This window comes from Suncus etruscus, chromosome 5, assembly GCF_024139225.1.
Source record: "Suncus etruscus isolate mSunEtr1 chromosome 5, mSunEtr1.pri.cur, whole genome shotgun sequence".
In the NCBI taxonomy this organism is placed as follows: domain Eukaryota; kingdom Metazoa; phylum Chordata; class Mammalia; order Eulipotyphla; family Soricidae; genus Suncus; species Suncus etruscus.
This window is the reverse complement of record NC_064852.1, coordinates 87,265,500-87,283,335: the sequence shown is the minus strand read 5'-3', so window position 1 is coordinate 87,283,335 and position 17,836 is coordinate 87,265,500. Positions and strand designations below refer to the sequence as shown.

Sequence of the window (17,836 nt, the reverse complement as noted above, 5' to 3'; positions counted from 1 at the left end):
TGGTTAGAAACTCTTGATTTCTCTTTTTAATTTTTTCTTTCTGGCTATGAAACCACTATTTTTCTACTTAGCAAACTGCTTTAAATTGTTTATTAAGAAGACATCTGGTTATAGTAAATGTTTAAAATTATGGAAAACTCTAAAAAATTGCCCTAACTCCTTATGTGTATACCTAACACTACCACACTATAGTTTAAATCATCGTAGAATACACCTTAACTGTTTGCTGTCTTATCTCCCTTAGATCAAAGTGTCACCTCCATCCCCTCTAAGGGAAACATTTCTGATTATAATTTCAGAGCCTCAAATAACAGAAATGTTAGAAATAATTGTAGGAACTTGCCATTTAGCTTCCAGATACTTTTTAATTACAATGTGAATCCATTCTAATATTCAGACTTGAAATCACCCACTCTAGTACGGAGTGAAATCACATTTGTGTCAACACAATTAGAGGCATTTAGGTTTCTAAATCTTAGATTAAGCAAACACCTTAATTCACTTGAGCCAAATGGAAAAAAAATAACAATCTGCTTATTTCTTTGGCATATCTCCGACACATGCTAATTAGGAAGCATGGAACTGGTGATAATAGTAATATATGACACGACATTATATAGACACAGCAGGGGAAAATGAAAAAAGGATGGCTTGTAATTTACAAGTGAAAGGGTAAAAGGAAAGCGAGAAGACTACAGATAACATACAGAAGATTAGTTGCATTAAAAGGAATGGTAGAGCCAATGATAATTTAGTTACTAACATTTTGCAATTTGATCTATGACAAATGTGATTATTAAAGATACTACTCTACCTTCCAGTCTCAAGTTAGCTGTGCTTGACACTTGGCCAACAGCATTGCTAGCAACAAAGGTGTAGATTCCTTCATCCTCTGGATAAGCTTCAGCAATTTCCAGTTGGTAAGTGTCTTCAAACTGAATCATTTTGAAGAACCTAGATGGTTTAATTTGCTTGTCTTTGCTGTACCAAGACACTTTTAGATCTGTGGAACAAGAGAGAAAGGATATTAAGTCACAAAAAACAAGAGGATATTTTTAATTTACCTGAAAACACATAGTGATTATACTGGTAATTTATTAACAAATATATAATATTTAGTGAGACTTTTCCTTTGGTTATAGCACCTCTGATCTTAGATGGTTTCTTCTCATATTTATGAGAGAAACACGATTCTAGAAATAGCCAGCAAGCAGACTGGTTTGAACATTTAACATCTTAATTACTTTTTTGTTTACCATTTGTATGCTATTCTGTATAGACAGGGATGAGGTTTTGACCTATGCAGTGGTTTCAATGAAAGAGTGTAGCCACAATGAAAGTTTGCTCAGAGATGATTGCTGTCTGCTAGGACAGGAAGTGAAAAGATAACTAGAATTCTACTATGTAAAAAAATATTAATCTAAAAGTGAGCTGAAAAAGAGCAATTTTCTATAAAGTCTAAAATAAATATCACCAAGGCTGAGACAGAAATCTCTTTTTATATGTATGTGTCACCTCTGTGCAACATAAAGGAGCTCAACATAACAGAAAATAATGTTATACTAAACAAAAGAATTAGGTTTAAGATAGATATCACTCTCTTTAAAGTAGCAATTAATAATAATAATAATAATAATGAAACTAGCTATTTACACATAAGAATTTGGACCTCTTAAAATGATATAAAATAAAAATTCCCAAAGCAAAAGCAAATAAACATATTGTTATAGTTGAAGATGTTATGCACTTGGGGCCAGAGCAATAGCATAGCAGTAGGGCATTTGCCTTGCACACAGCTAACTCAGGATGAAACTGGGTTTGATCCTCGGTGTCCCATATGATCCCCCAAGCCAAGACAAGAGTGATTTCTGAGTGCATAGACAGGAGTAACCCCTAAGCATCTTGGGTTATGGCTCAAAAACCAAAACAAACAAACAAATAAATAAATAATATGCATTTTGTATCTTTCCTTAAAAATAGCATTTTCATCAAAATAGTGTCCTATGCATCAAAAGTACATTAAAATTGGGGCTGGAGAGATAGCATAGCGGTAAGGCATTTGCCTTACATGCAGAAGGACGGTGGTTCAAATCCCAGCATCCCATATGGTCCCCCGAGCCTAACAGGAGCGATTTCTGAGCATGGAGCCAGGAGTAACCCCTGAGCACTGCTGGGTGTGACCGAAAAACCAAAAAAAGAAAAAAAAGAAAAAAAAAGTACATTAAAATTTATGCCCTTTATTTTTATATTTAATAACATTTTTTGTGTTAGGTGTTAAGAATGTAATCCTGGGCCCAATACATGCAAGAAAATTTTCTCTTTTAAGTCATATCCCTGACTCCCTGTTACTTATTTTATTTTATTTTTACTTGTGTGATCTGGGGGCTACATCCAGCTATGCTCAGTGGGCTACTCTTGACTCTACAGTCATTAATTATTTCTGACAGTGCTTGAGGGACCATATGGGATGCTGGGGATTGAATCTGGGCTTGCCATATGTTAGGCAAACATTCTCTACCCATTATATGTTCATTCCAATGCCCCTTCCCTCTTGCCCCATTTTATAAAATCAAAGCCAATAGAAAACAAAATTGATTTGAAATGTAGTCACTATACCTTATTTCAATTTGATATATATTTTGATAAATATTTTCTAATATTCCAGTCATCTAGTATTTGTTTGTATTTTGACACAGGTTATTTTTATGAAGATTATATTTTTGATCATAATGATAGTTATTTATAAACTACAGGTTCTTTTAAAAAGACAAATTGCTTCACTTAATTGGATGGTAAAGCAAGTAAAATTTACTATTTATGTAATTCTAGGAAAGTCATTCAGACTCTCTGAATTAGATTTCCCATTTGCAAAATGAGATGCATAATAATTTAGGAAATTACATAAAATGATGACATATCTTCTTTGACATGACATGAAATACTTTATGAAGATTTATTCAAGTCAATATTCATAATAAGAATGTTTCACTTTTTTAGAGGGGATGTGCCTTCATAGCATACCAAAAGACAGGGCCATTCCATAGAAAAGTTAAAACATACCACAGGTAATTGAAGTCATCTGACAAGTTATTTAACCATAAATGGAAAAGAAAAAGGATTGTCTTACAAAATTCTTTTTCTTTTTTTTTTGGTGACTCCTTTCTTTGGTTGAACCAAATGAGGCACCAAGACGGGTATGAATCACCAACAATAAATGAGTTGAGACATTTTTTTAATGGATTTAGTGCTTCTAAGTGGACTATTACTACCCATTCTGATCCCTCACTTCTTTGAGGCCACTCATTAGCACTGTTCATCACCTCACTCTTCCAATTTATTTGGTCCCTGAATACTCTCACTTCAACTTCTGAATTCTTCTATCATCTATCCTTATTTTTTCTGACTCCTCAGACTAAGGGTCTTGTAGATACCTGCCAAAGCTATTGTGATAGCCTCTCTGTTGATTCATACCTCCTTTCCACCTCCCACATCTACCCATTCCTCCACACTACATATTACAGTATTGTTTTAAACAAGTCAGATGTCTCCTGGGCACTTAAAATCTCTTCTATGGTTCCTCAGTGTAATCAAGAAAAAAACTTAAACCCTTAAATATTAAATACCAAATACTCAAGTAACTTACTTTTGTCTTTTGTTCTAGCTGTCTTGCCTATGTTTGATAATTACTTTTCAATTACATCTAAGTATTTCTCAGCTCAACATCAATTGTTCTTGAAAGTTTATTTATTTTGGTCTGGGGGGTCAAGGCTTACTTCTGTCTCTTTACTCAAGGATCACTTCTGACTGTCCCAGGTGATAATATGTAATGTGTGCAAAGCAAACACCCTACCCACTGGACTATCTCTACAGTCCTGTAAGGTTTTATAACTCTGAATGTTGTTCCCTGCCTGTAATATCACGTACCCAATAAGTGTGAGTTTTCAGTGCTTAGATGATACATCCTTCCCTGTTTCACAACAGAGAGCACTGGGAATGCATAGAAACTATAATCTTGGAATCTACAGGAACAAATATAGATCCCTCATCTACACACTGAGCTCCATGAAGACAAGAGGCAGGCCTCATTTTCCCAAGCAGTTAATATATCTCAATGGCAAGGATAAAATAAATATTTTAGGAAAAAACTTTAATGTGTATTAACAAGGATTGTGGGAATAATTTATTTTACTAATTATATATCATTTTATTGAGCTAACTGTTTCTCTATAAGGTTCCAAATGAACCTCACCGGTAAACCTTAAGTCTAGTTTTATACTAGTTTTAAATTTATACTTCTTCAAATTTCTCTTCAACCAGTAGGTGGCAGCAGAGACCTTTAGTAGACTGCTTTGAAAGCTCCCTCAAATTGACTGGGAGAGTGTTTCATTTATCAACAAGAATTACATTCTCAAAAGACATGTCTGAAGACTCAATTTTGTCCTTTGTTATATTAATAGAAGACATGGTTTCATTTTTTTTCTTTTTGAATAATTTTATTGTAAAAATATTGATCCACAACAGCTTTCAGGAGACAAACACTGTAGTTTCATTTCTTTATAATTCACATTATGACCCTCAAAATAAGTTTAATTTCCATCTATCAACATGCAATTAGTGTCTTGAGAATACCTCATCAAATATATCTTTTTAACATTTTCAGCACAACAGTTTGTATATTTAATATTAATAAAATTAATTTCTGTCAAACAGAAAATATCTTTACAAGAAGATGCTAAAACTTTTAGATCTTTAAATATAATCTTTATTTAAGCACTCAAAAGTCTTCAGTTATAGAAAACACTTTTTTTTCTTTCTATCTTATTATTGGCCTTGTAGAGGACTTCTAGTGTTTTTGTAGTATTTTACATACCAAACTATAATCTGATACATGAACTAAAAAGTACGTACAAACATACTTAAGATAATAAATTTAAATAATTAATATATATTTGTATTTGATAAATTACTGACCAAATTACTGAATAATTATTTTATATAACTGAAATGAACATGCTAATGGCCAATTATACTGCACTAAAATTTCAATAAGTGTACAAATTATTTAGTATAACTACAGTGAATTTGTTATTAAAATAACACTTTCTTTACAGTGTAAGCAGTATATTATCAAATCAGTTTTCATTTCTTAATATTTAGTATTTCTCCAACAATATGCTTTGAAGTCACAAAGTCTGATATTTATTGGTAATGTTCACTAAACAACAAATTTTCATGTTTATATAGTTCCTCTAGTGGCTTAATAAAATTAATGTATTGAGTAGTCATCACTTGCCAGGAATCCTTATATATTTTATTTATGCTAATATAATCAATCAAGTACATTTGGTATTTAGATGATCATCTCTAGCCCAGAAGAAGAAATCATGAAGTCACATAAGTACAAATAAAATATTAAGTTGTGTAGGAAAATCACCTTTGACACTGTAGAGAGAGGGCCATAGCTAATGGGAGAAGCCTAATAGGTCAACAATAAAATGTATTAGTAGCTCAGTGAAGCATCCTAAGTTTTAGAATTTTTTCCTTCGTAGTTTATATAAGCCTAAGAGATGTAGATATGTCATTTAGGATGAAGATTTTGTCTCTATTTGAAGAACTCTATAATCATAATTAGCTTAAAATGGCACTTAAAGTTTAGTTCATTCAACCAAAGATCTTTTATTTTACCAGTTAGGCTGGCGGTGTTCGAGAAGCAACCCCAATTCAAAATCATGGTAGCTATCTGATCAAGAGATTACTACATGAGGTATGCTGACATAAACTATATAATTCTGCTCTTAATTAAAAGTGATTGGCCTTAATTGGTTAATCCTAATCACTCTATAACAGTAATTTTCCCATCACCATTTATTTATTATTTACTTACTTCATGCCAGGAACTATTCTAGGATCAGGTGCTTACTTTTTCACAGCTATAGTTTCTAGACACTAAGACTTTCTGCTCTAATGAAACATGTTCTGAGAGTGAATGTAATCCTTACTTTACTGATGAAAGAAGAGAAAATGTGTTTTTGCCTAAGGTCACACAATGAAGAAAAAATTCCTTTCTAGAATAACAAAATTCCTACTTTTAACCACTATAGTATACTGGCTTTCAAGGAAACAGACATTTTCAAGTAGCATTTTCTATAAACAGAATGGCTTACAGAAAAGCAGGCTCTTTTGAAACATTTCCTACTATAATTAATCTAAAAGTCCTGTCGTTTTTGTTGCAATATTCTCAAAGGATAAGCAAGAACCAATTAGTATAATGATAAAGGAGCTTATATATGTAAATTTTAAATTTAACTCAAAGTTTATTTTATTATTATTGGTTAATCTTTTCTTTTTTAATATATATTTTATTTAAATAACTTGATTATATACATGATTGTGTTTAGGTTTCAGCAATGTAAAGAACATCACCCATCACCAGTGCAACATTCCCATCTCCCATGTCCCAAATCTCCCTCCTCCCCACCCTAACCCCACCTGTACTCTAGAAAGGCTTTCTATTTCCCTCGTACATTCTCTTTATTAGGATAGTTCAAAATGTAGTTATTTCTCTAACTAAACTCATCCCTGTTTGTGGTGAGCTTCATGAGGTGAGCTATAACTTCCAGCTCTTTTCTCTTTTGTATCTGAAAGTTATTATTGCAAGAATGTCTTTCATTTTTCTTAAAATCCATAGATGAGTGAGACCATTCTGCGTCTTTCTCTCTTTGACTTATTTCACTAAGCATAATAGATTCCATGTACATCCATGTATAGGAAAATTTCATGACTTCATCTCTCCTGACAGCTGCATAATATTCTATTGTGTATATGTACCACAGTTTCTTTAGCCATTCATCTGTTGAAGGGTATCTTGGCTATTTCCAGAGTTTTGCTATGGTAAATAGTGCTGCAATGAATATAGGTGTAAGGAATGGATTTTTGTATTGTATTTTTGTGTTCCTAGGGTATATTCCTAGGAGTGGTATAGCTGGGTCATATCAGTTTTTGGAGGAATCTTCATATTGCTTTCCATAAAGGTTGAACTAGACAGCATTCCCACCAGCAGTGGACAAGAGTTCCTTTCTCTCCAAAACCCCGCCAACACTGCTTGTTCTCATTCTTTGTGATATGTGCCAACTTCTGTGGTGTGAGGTGGTACCTCATAGTGGTTTTGATTTGCATCTCCCTGATGATTAGTGATGTGGAGCATTTTTTATGTGTCTTTTGGCCATTTGTATTTCTTCTTTGTCAAAGTATCTGTCCATTTTTTCTCCCCATTTTTTGAGGGGATTAGACATTTTTTTCTTGTAAATTTCTGCCAGTGCCTTGTATATTTTGGAGATTAGCCCCTTATCTGATGGGTGTTGGGTGAATAGTTTCTCCCACTCAGTGTGGGCTCTTGTATCCTTGGAGCTATTTCCTTTGAGGTGCAGAAGCTTCTCAGCTTAATATACTCCCATCTGTTAATCTCTGCTTTCACTAGCTTGGAGAGTGCAGTTTCTTCTTTGAAGATGCCTGTAGTCTAAATGTCCTGGAGTGTTTTGCCTACCTGTTGTTCTATATATCTTATGGTTTCGGGTCTGATATTGAGGTTTAATCCATTTGGATTTTACCTTTGTACATAATGTTAACTGGGGGTCTAAGTTCAATTTTTTGCAAGTGGCTAGCCAGTTATGCCAACACCACTTGTTGAAGAGGCTTTCTTTGCTCCATTTAGGATTTCTTGCTCCTTTATCAAAAATTAGGTGATTGTATGTCTGGGGAACATTCTCTGAGTATTCAAGCCTATTCCACTGATCTGAGGGCCTGTCCTTATTCCAAAAAATTACTATCGCTTTGTAGTAAAGTTTAAAGTTGGGAAAAGTAATTCCTCCCATATTCTTTTTCCCAATGATTGCTTTAGCTATTCTAGGGTGTTTATTTTTCCAAATGAATTTCAGAAGTGCCTGATCCACTTCTTTGAAGAATGTCATAGGTATCTTTAGAGGGATTGCATTAAATCTGTACAATGCTTTGGAGAGTATTGCCATTTTGATGATGCTAATCCTGCCAATCCATGAGCAGAGTATGTGTTTCCATTTCCGTGTGTCCTCTCTTATTTCTTGGAGCAGAATTTTATAGTTTTCTTTCTATAGGTCCTTCACATTTTTAATCAAGTTGATTCCAATATATTTGAGTTTGTGTGGCACTATTGTGAATGGGGTTATTTTCTTAATGTCCATTTCTTCCCTATTATTATTGGTGCATAGAAAGGCCATTGATTTTTGTGTGTTAATTTTGTAACTTGCCACATTGCTATATGAGTCTATTATTTCTAGAAGCTTTATGGTAGAGTCTTTAGGGTTTACTAAGTAGAGTATCATGTCATCTGCAAACAGCGAGAGCTTGATTTCTTCCTTTCCTATCTGAATTCCCTTGATATCTTTTTCTTGCCTAATCGCTATAGCAAGGACTTCCAGTTCTATGTTGAATAGGAGTGGTGAGAGAGGACAGCCTTATATTGTGCCAGAATTTAGAGGGAAGGCTTTTAGTTTTTCTCCATTGAGGACAATATTTGCCTCTGGCTTGTGGTAGATGGCCTTAACTATATTGAGAAAGGTTCCTTCCATTCCCATCTTGCTGAGAGTTTTGATCAAGAATGGATGTTGGACCTTAACAAATGCTTTCTCTGTGTCTCTTGATATGATCATGTGATTTTTATTTTTCTTGTTGCTGATGTTGTGTATTATGTTGATAGATTTACGGATGTTAAACCAGCCTTGCATTCCTGGGATGAAACCTACTTGATTGTAGTGGATGATCTTCTTAATGAGGCATTGAATCCTATTTGAAAGGATTTTGTTGAGAATCTTTGCATCTGTGTTTATCAGCGATATTGGTCTGTAATTTTCTTTTTTTTGTAGCATCTCTGTCTGGTTTAGGTATCAAGGTGATGTTGACTTCATAAAAGCTATTTGGAAATGTTTCTGTTTTTTCAATTTCATAAAAGAGTCTTGCCAGAATTGGTAGTAGTTCCTCTTGAAAGGTTTGAAAGAATTCATTAGTGAATCCATCTGGGCCTGGTATTTTGGTTTTTGGGCAGACATTTGATTATTGTCTTAATTTCCTCAATAGTGATGGGGGTGTTTAGATATGCTACATCCTCTTTATTCAACCGTGGAAGATTATAAGAGTCCAGGAATTTATCCATTTTTTCCAGGTTCTCATTTTTAGTGGCAAAGAGTTTCTCAAAGTAGTTTCTGATTACCCTTTGAATCTCTGCCATATCAGTAGTGATCTCTCCTTTTTCATTCCTAATAAGAGTTATCAAGTTTCTCTCTCTCTCTCTCTCTCTCTCTCTCTCTCTCTCTCTCTCTCTCTCTCTCTGTTAGTTTTGCCAGTGGTCTATCAATCTTGTTTATTTTTTCAAAGAACCAACCTCTGCTTTCGTTGATCTTTCGGCTTGTTTTTCGGGTTTCCACTCCATTGATTTCTGCTCTCAGCTTTTTTTATTTCCTTTTGTCTCCCTATTTTTGGGTCCTTTCTTTGAGTACTTTCTAATTCTATGAGCTGTGTCATTAAGCTGTTCAGGTATGCCCCTTCTTCTTTCCTGATGTGTGCTTGCAAAGCTATAAATTTTCCTCTCAGTACCACTTTTGCTGAGTTCCTTAGGTTCTGATAGTTTGTGTCTCCATTGTCATTTGTTTGTAGGAAGGTTTTGATTTCCTCTTTGATTTCATCTCAGACCCACTGGTTATTCAGTATTAGGCTGTTTAACTTCAGGTATTAAAGTTTTTCTTCTGTGTCCCTTTGTAGTTCACATATAATTTCAGGACCTTGTGGTCAGCGAAAGTAGCCTGCAAAATTTCCATCCTCTTGATATTATGGAGGTATGTTTTATGTGTTAGCATGTAATCTATCCTGGAGAATGTCCCATGTATATTAGAGAAGAATGTGTATCTAGGTTTCTGGGGGTGGAGTGTCCTATATATATCTACTAGGCCTCTTTCTTCCATTTATCTTTTCAGTTCTAGTATGTTCTTGTTGGGTTTCAGTCTGGTTGACCTGTCAAGTGTTGACAATGTCGTGTTGAGGTCTCCCACAATTATTGTGTTGTTGATGATGTTATTTTTTAGATTCGTCAACAATTGTATTAAATATTTTGCTGGCCCCTCATTTGGTGCATATATGTTTAGGAGAGTGATTTCTTCCTGCTGTACATATCCCTTGATTAATACAAAATGTCCATCTTTGTCCCTTACAACTTTCCTGAGTATAAAGTTTTCATCATCTGATATTAGTATGGCCAATCCAGCTTTTTATGGGTGTTGTTTGCTTGGATGATTTTCCTCCAGCCTTTTATTTTGAGTCTATGTTTGTTCTGACTATTCAGGTGTGCTTCTTGTAGGCAGCAGAAGGTTGGATTGAGTTTTTTGATCCATTTAGCCACTCTGTGTCTCTTAACTGGTGCATTTAGTCCATTGACATTGAGAGAAAGAATTGTCCTGGGAGTTAGTGCCATCTTTATATCAAAGTTTGGTGTGTCTGTTGGTCAGTCTTGTCTTAAAGTAGGCCTTTTAATTTTTCTTTTAAGACTGGATTTGTGTCTGTGAAGTTTCTGAGCTGTTGTTTCTGTGAAATCATGTATTGTTCCTTCAAACCTGAAAGTGAGTCTTGCTGGTTGCAGTATTCTAGGCAAAGAATTTATTTCATTGAGTTTTTTCACTATGTCCCACCACTGCCTTCTGGCCTTGAGTGTTTCCGGTGACAGGTCTGCAGTAAATCTCAAGGATGTTCCTCTGAATGTAATTTCTCTTTTCGATCTTGCTGCTTTCAGAATTCTGTCTCTATCTGTGGGATTTATCATTGTGTCTAGGATGTGTCTTGGGTGTTTTTTCTGGGGTCTCTTTTAGTTGGTACTCTTTGAGCATGCAGGATTTGATCGCATGTATTCTTTAGCTCTGGTAGTTTCTCTTTAATGATGTTCTTGACCATTGATTCTTCCTGGAGATTTTCTTCCTGGGTCTCTGGGACTCCAATGATTCTTAAGTTGTTTCTGTTGAGCTTAACATAGACTTCTATTTTCATCTGTTCCCATTCTTTGAGTAATTTTTCCATTGTTTGATCATTTCCTTTAAGGTTTTTTTTCCAATCTCTTCTGCTGTATGGAGTTGTTATTCATCTCATCTTCCAGTGTACTAATTCTATCCTCAGCTGCTGTTAACCTGTGGGAAAGCTCATCCATGTTTTTCTTCAATTCATCTACTGAGTTTTTCAGTCCTGTTATTTGAGCTGAAATTTCAGTTTGGAATTTTATCATTTCTATCTTCATATTCCTTTTATTCTTATTAGTGTTCTCTTCTATACTTTCTTTGAGTTCTTTGAACATCTTCCATATTTCGACTCTAAACTCCTTATCTGATAGACTGACTAGTCGGTTGGCCATGTTCTGGTCATCTGAGTTGCTGTCTTCATTCTCTATGTCTGGCGCTGGCCTGCGTTGTTTCCCCATTGCCACACTTGTATTGTGGGTTTTTCTATGTGTTGTGGTTGTATTCAATGGCTAAATGATGTGCGCAGCAGCTCCACTTAGCTATGCAGTCGCGCTCCTCTGGCTCCTCCCTCTCTGGGCGTATAAACTCACCTCCAGGGAAGGCGGCTTCCTCCTTTCCCAGCGTATCCACTAGCGTATCCACTCACCTCCAGGGAAGGCTCCAGGGAAGGCTAGCCGTGTGCAGATGCAGCCACACACAGGATGAAATTAGGCCAAGAGTGCAGCACAGCACAGGAGACAGACAGAGATAGGTGCTGGCATCTGAGTTCCAGCAGTTAGGCTGATCTTTTCAAGTGTACCATCCAAAGTAGGAAAATGTTCCTAATCCTTAAGTCAATAATTCAATACTTCTCTAAGATTACATTTAAACTTTAATTATACATGAAAGATACCCATAATGATGGAAAATGTGTGGCATCCCAACAATGTCATCCCTTATTAATTTTTGCAAAGATACTTTTTGTTCCTACACCTACCTGTTCCAGAAACCTTGCATTGAAATCGTGCTGGACGCCCCTCCGAAGTGACAGTGTCCTGGAGTGGGGTGATAATGGCAGGAGGATAAACTGGCATTTCCTGATCTGGAGACACAACTTCTGGAACTAAAGCGTGGAAACATAAATTTGAACAATTAAGTCACCATACAGATCTTGAAGAATAGAGCATACCTAGTTATTTTTATTTGTATGGAACACTGAATGTTGGATAGAAATTCACTATTATTAGCTCGAACTTACATTATTATAAATACTAGGATAGTACAAGCCCTCGATTCTGAAGTTTTATTTTAAAATAGGCTTTATTTATTTTATTATTTTTATTTATAAGATTATTATTTAGTATTTATCAGGTTTTATTTATTTACAAGAAGTAGCAAGATATTTCTACCTTCCACTGAGAGGGAAGCTGATGTTGTGGCCACTCCATAGTCATTCTTGGCTTCACAGGTATAGACAGCTGCATCCTCAGGAAAAGCTTCAATAAGCAAAAGTGTGTACTCTTGCCCATCATGAAGAAATTTGCACTTGAAGCCTGTGGAAAGCAGCTGTTCTTCCTTGTACCAGGAAATTTTAGGCTGTGGTCTGCCGGATATTACAGCACAGAAGCGGGCAGGCTTGCCAGACTGCACAGTAATAGGCTGGAGTTCCTGCAGAACTTGGGGAGGTTCTGGAGCTAGAGAAAATAAAAACAAACATTTTATGAAAAATTGCAAAGCACCAAAGACCCCAATAAAGTCTAAATTTATTTGTTGCCAGGCAGTTAAGTTCTCTGAAACAAAATTATAGAATTATGATATATTGACTCATCTCTGAATATATTTACTCATCTCTGAATATTAGACATACTTTATGTTCAGAAAGGAAGACTTGTGTTCTTGAGTAGAGTGAATACCTTTAGAAAAATACTTTTGACATCTGGGGACAGTACTAAGAATGTTAATTTTTCTTGGCATAATACAATTATGCCTGGCACTTGCTAAAGTCTGTGTAAGAGTGTAGCAGTAAAGAGAATACTCTAGAACTACTAGAAGTTATCTATTATTAAAATATTTTATTGAATAACTATGAGATATACAAACTTGATGATTGAGTTTAGTCAATATCTCTAGTTCCCCACCTCTCTCTCAACATGTCTTTTCTTTTCTTTCTCTATTTATTTATCTCTCTCTATATATACACACACACATATGTGTGTGTACCTCCTTTTTCATTTTGAAGTATTGTAGTTTGTAATAACATTACTGAAAGGGTATCATGCATATCTCTTTACTTTGTTTCAGAACCCAGCTCTTGTCCAGTGATCATCTACAACTAGCATTGTCATAATGGTTCTTCTCTGCCCTAACTGCCCTCCCATTTTTTTGTGGCAAACTTCCTACATAGACCAGACCTCCTAGCCCTCATTTCTTTTTCCCCCAATTTTTTTATTATAACAGCATGATTTACAAAGTTGTTCATAATCCAGTTGTTTCAGGCATTAAATATTTAAACACCAATCCGATCACCAGTGTCAACTTCCCTACACCAGTCTCCCTAGTTTCCCACCCACTACCCTAGCTTGCTCTGTTGTAGTCACAAACAAACCTACATATTTTTGTTACAGTGAAAAGAAAAATGAAATGATCAAAACATAGAAAAATGAGGGTGAATTTGAAACAACTGTTATATCACTCAATAGTGTTATTAAAGTCAATGTCTAAGGATATATTGGATTGTGGTTAGTGCCGTTGAGTCTTTTGTGCTACTGTTTAGGTTCACTCAGTTAAGTGGTCTTCTTTGTAACTTTTCCACCAGATTTTCTGTGGTCTTACTGGATTGAAACTACTATGTAATTTGAGGTTTCAAATTAAGGCCACATAAGCAGCCATGTGGTCAAGGATCTATAGATCTAGAGTAAATTTGGTGGTGTGGCACTTTGAAAAGCTCAAATAATGGAACTGTGGCCCTTGTTTATATTATCTTTGTGTATTATTATCAAATTACGTTTTTTTTTTCAATTTTAAAAAGTTAATTTGGTGACTAAAGTATAGCACATTATATAAGGCATGTATCTTGCTTTGTGAACCTGAACTGGATTTGATCCCTAGCATTCCATATGGACCTTTGAGTATCACCAGGAGAAACTCCTAAATGTAAATACAGGAGCAACTCTGAGCACTGCCAGGTGTAGTCCCAAAACCAAAGGGAAAAAAAGTATTTTGGACATGGGGACTGGGGTGATAAGATATTTTCTTGAACCTTGATATTATTTTTAGTGTTCATTAATCTTATTCAGGGATATTTGCTATTTGCTAAAAGAGACATAACCAGGAAGAAAGTTAAGTATAGAGATTTCACTTTCTCAATGGATTAGATTAGTCTCAAGTTTGTCATTGTCAAATTCAGGTCTCTGATTTCTTATGAGAAAAGTGTAGATTTAATGATAACCCTCTGAGAACTTGATAGTATGTGAAATTCCCCATATGAAGGCTTGGGACAGAGAAGCTCGTTTCTCTGTAGGTTTCCAGGCCCTCAGTGATCTCAATGGACTTTTTAGATTCTCCACTGCAAAATAGAGGATAGACATTCCCCACTAGTTTAGTAGTGCTACTATTCCTTTTGGATTAGGACAGTGAGTTAGAACTGCTAAATGCTGTATCCAGAAAACTTTTGGGGTTGACACCAGTGAATACTCAGTAACTGTGAATAATAAAATAGAAATATGGATCTAGTCATTACCTTAGGTGCTTTTGAGTAATGACAGTGTAACAGTCTTATAGCTGGCATCCTCTTACCGAAATTATTATAGAATACTACAACTATAATAGGATGCCTATAATAACTCTTAAAGGGGCATGCATATGCATATGTGTAAGTACACACATATCTGTATATATAGCTGCCTCCCCATATAAGCATTATAGGTTCTTTATAACTTGCTAAGAACTACCAAACCTTTAGTAATTTAGAAAGCATGATGGGATTGGTGCTAAAATAGTGTATATCTAAAACCAAACTATGAATAACTTCATTAATCATGGTGCTATAATGAAATAAAAATTAAAAACTCAAATACATAAATGTTAGTTTATAGTTAGATTATTGAAAATGAATCAAAAATGTGTTAAAAAATTTCTATTTACCATTAACATAGAGAGTAACAGAACTCCGGTTTCTTCCTGCCACAAAGGTGTATTCGCCAGCATCACTGAGTCTGGTCTCAGAGATAAACATCCGGTGGATTCTTCTCTCCACCATATACTGGTGTCTTTCTTGAATTTGGAAGTTGATTTCAATGCCATCTTTATACCAGTGGGCATCAACATCATCTTCATTGACCTCAAACTCAACAACAGCACGCTGTTTCTCAATAACCTGTTGATTTAACAACATTAAAATAAATTCAAAGACCTGCTTTCTGTCAGCTAACCTGTACTAGACATGCTCAAAGAACATAAAGTCCCATATAAATGATAGAATAAATTGACTGGTTACAGCACATTCCAATTTTTCCTGCTTATCCTTGGCAGATGGAACCCAAACTTCTTTTGCTTATACTGATGCAAAGAGATTATCATTTTATCCTTTTTATTTATTGACTTATAACAATAAAATATGTCTTACATTTGTTGTCCTTTTATTAAGCATAAAGTCTCTTAAAGTCGCTACTCAATTTTATTTTCTATGATATGAACAGTAACCATGTGGACTTGGAAAGATTTATGCTTTTATTTTATTTTTTTTTTTTTTTTGGTTTTTGGGCCACACCCGGTGACGCTCAGGGGTTACTCCTGGCTATGCGCTCAGAAGTCGCTCCTGGCTTGGGGGACCATATGGGACGCCGGGGGATCGAACCGCGGTCCGTCTCCTAGGCTAGCGCAGGTAAGGCAGGCACCTTACCTCCAGCGCCACCGCCCGGCCCCGCTTTTATTTTATTTTAATTGTAAATAAATGGTCTTCCATTGGAAAATAGATGACAGAGAGACATCTAGGTTTTTTGAGTTTTTTTTTTTTTTTTTTGGATTTTGGATCACACCCGACAGTGCTCAGGGGTTACTCCTGTTCTGCACTCAGAAATCACTACTGGCTGGCTCGGGGGACCATATGGGATGCCAGGATTCGAACCACAGTCTGTCTTGTACTGGGTTGGCTGCTGCAAGGCAAACACCCTACCACTGTGCTATCTCTTCAGCCTCAGGTTTGTTGTTGTTTTTTTTGTTTTGTTTTGTTTTGTTTTGTTTTTTTAGTTCTAATTGATCTTTTTGTCTCTATTTTCTAAGGCCTGTAATGCCTGGTCTTCCTTAAAGGGAACAGTGCTGAATCTTGACTCAAATATTATTTCTCTTAACATGCTACTATATAATATAATATAGGAAAATTAGTTCCACTCCCCCAACCTTTCATGACAGGTTTTTCACATAGAATAAAGAGCAAAAGTCCTTTTCAATATCTTGCTAATAATCCACATTTTTCAAACTAGTGAGATTCTCAGAATCACAAGAATTTTTCCTATTCTTAGTATCCATAGAGTTACCTTTATATAGAGACAAATCATCTGAGAAAATACCACCTTTTTTAAATTTTCTTAATTCATATTGGTATGTGAGTACTATAACTTACATTAAAATTCTTCTATGGTGGTTTCTGCTTGCCAAATGGCCTTTTATTGGACAGGGAAGTTTCTATAACTACTTTAAAGTATTTTGACAGCTTCTAAGGACAGATTTATTCTGTAAGTGAGTAAAAACTGACTAAATTGATGCCATCATAGGACTCTAATCCTGTAAGAGTAGCCAATTCTATTCTTTAGAAGTTTGTGTTTAGAAAATTTAAAAAACACAGAAAATAAAAAGCTATATCAATTGTATGCTCTTGATAATTTCTCCCAATTTTATTCTTTAGAAGACTGTGCTTAGGAAAATTTAAAGTCAGATATGAAACCACTGATCTATAAAATATAGGTTATTGATAGTTTCCCCAAAACTTCAGCATGCAGACAGTACCTGAACCTCCTTTTTAATACTTCGGATGCGAACATCTCTGCCCTCAACAAAGAGATTAGCAGTAGACATGTTGCCTCCTGCCACCACTGTGTACTTCCCAGCATCAGACATCCGAGTAGATGGGATTAGAAGGCGGTGAACATATTTCTCCTTCTGTACCTTTATTCTATAGATGAAATGACAGTTAAATTCAATATATAATCTCATAAAGAAATTTGAGAAACACTGCAGTGTAGTGAGACAAAAATACTGACCTGTCAGTAATTTGTAGTTCCTGGCCTTCTTTCATCCATTGGACAGTGATGTCAGGTTCAGAAACTTCACATTCGAACATGGCTCGCTTCTTCTCCAGAACTTTAATGTCCTTAATGTGCTTTCTAAATTCTATATGACGAGCTAGAAAAAGAATGCATAAAATTAATCTTTTAACACCATATTAAGATATGTTACGGACTTTAAAATTCACCTAGTTAAAGGATAAAATTTAGGAACATTCATTGTATCTAGAATTGTACATCCATTATCACAATCCATTTTGCTTCATTTTCACTGCCATTTCCACTCAAAACCAAATCCATACAATAGCCACAACCCCGAGGCCTCTTAAATTATTCATATCATTAGCTCCCTTCCATATTAAAATGTTTTCTATAAATTTGTATATTCTAAACATTTCTTGTTAATGGAATCATAGCATATATGGTCTCCTATGGCTGGATTTATTTTTTACTTAACATTAAGTTTTCAAGGTTTACTTTTATCATTGAAAAATAATTTCAGCATTCTGTTTCCTTAGCTATCATCAATGAATGCAGTGGTTAATGTTT

At 35.1% G+C, this 17,836-nt stretch overlaps 1 protein-coding gene across 1 annotated transcript in view; it reads right to left on the bottom strand.

The window, feature by feature from the left end:
• The window catches only part of TTN (titin), a 299,294-nt gene that overhangs the window by 240,473 nt on the left and 40,985 nt on the right, over positions 1–17,836 (bottom strand). Inside the window, 6 exon segments of the mRNA XM_049772873.1 lie at positions 815–1,003; positions 12,004–12,129; positions 12,416–12,700; positions 15,150–15,381; positions 17,010–17,175; positions 17,264–17,405. Of these exon segments, the coding sequence (XP_049628830.1) occupies positions 815–1,003; positions 12,004–12,129; positions 12,416–12,700; positions 15,150–15,381; positions 17,010–17,175; positions 17,264–17,405 (1,140 nt within the window).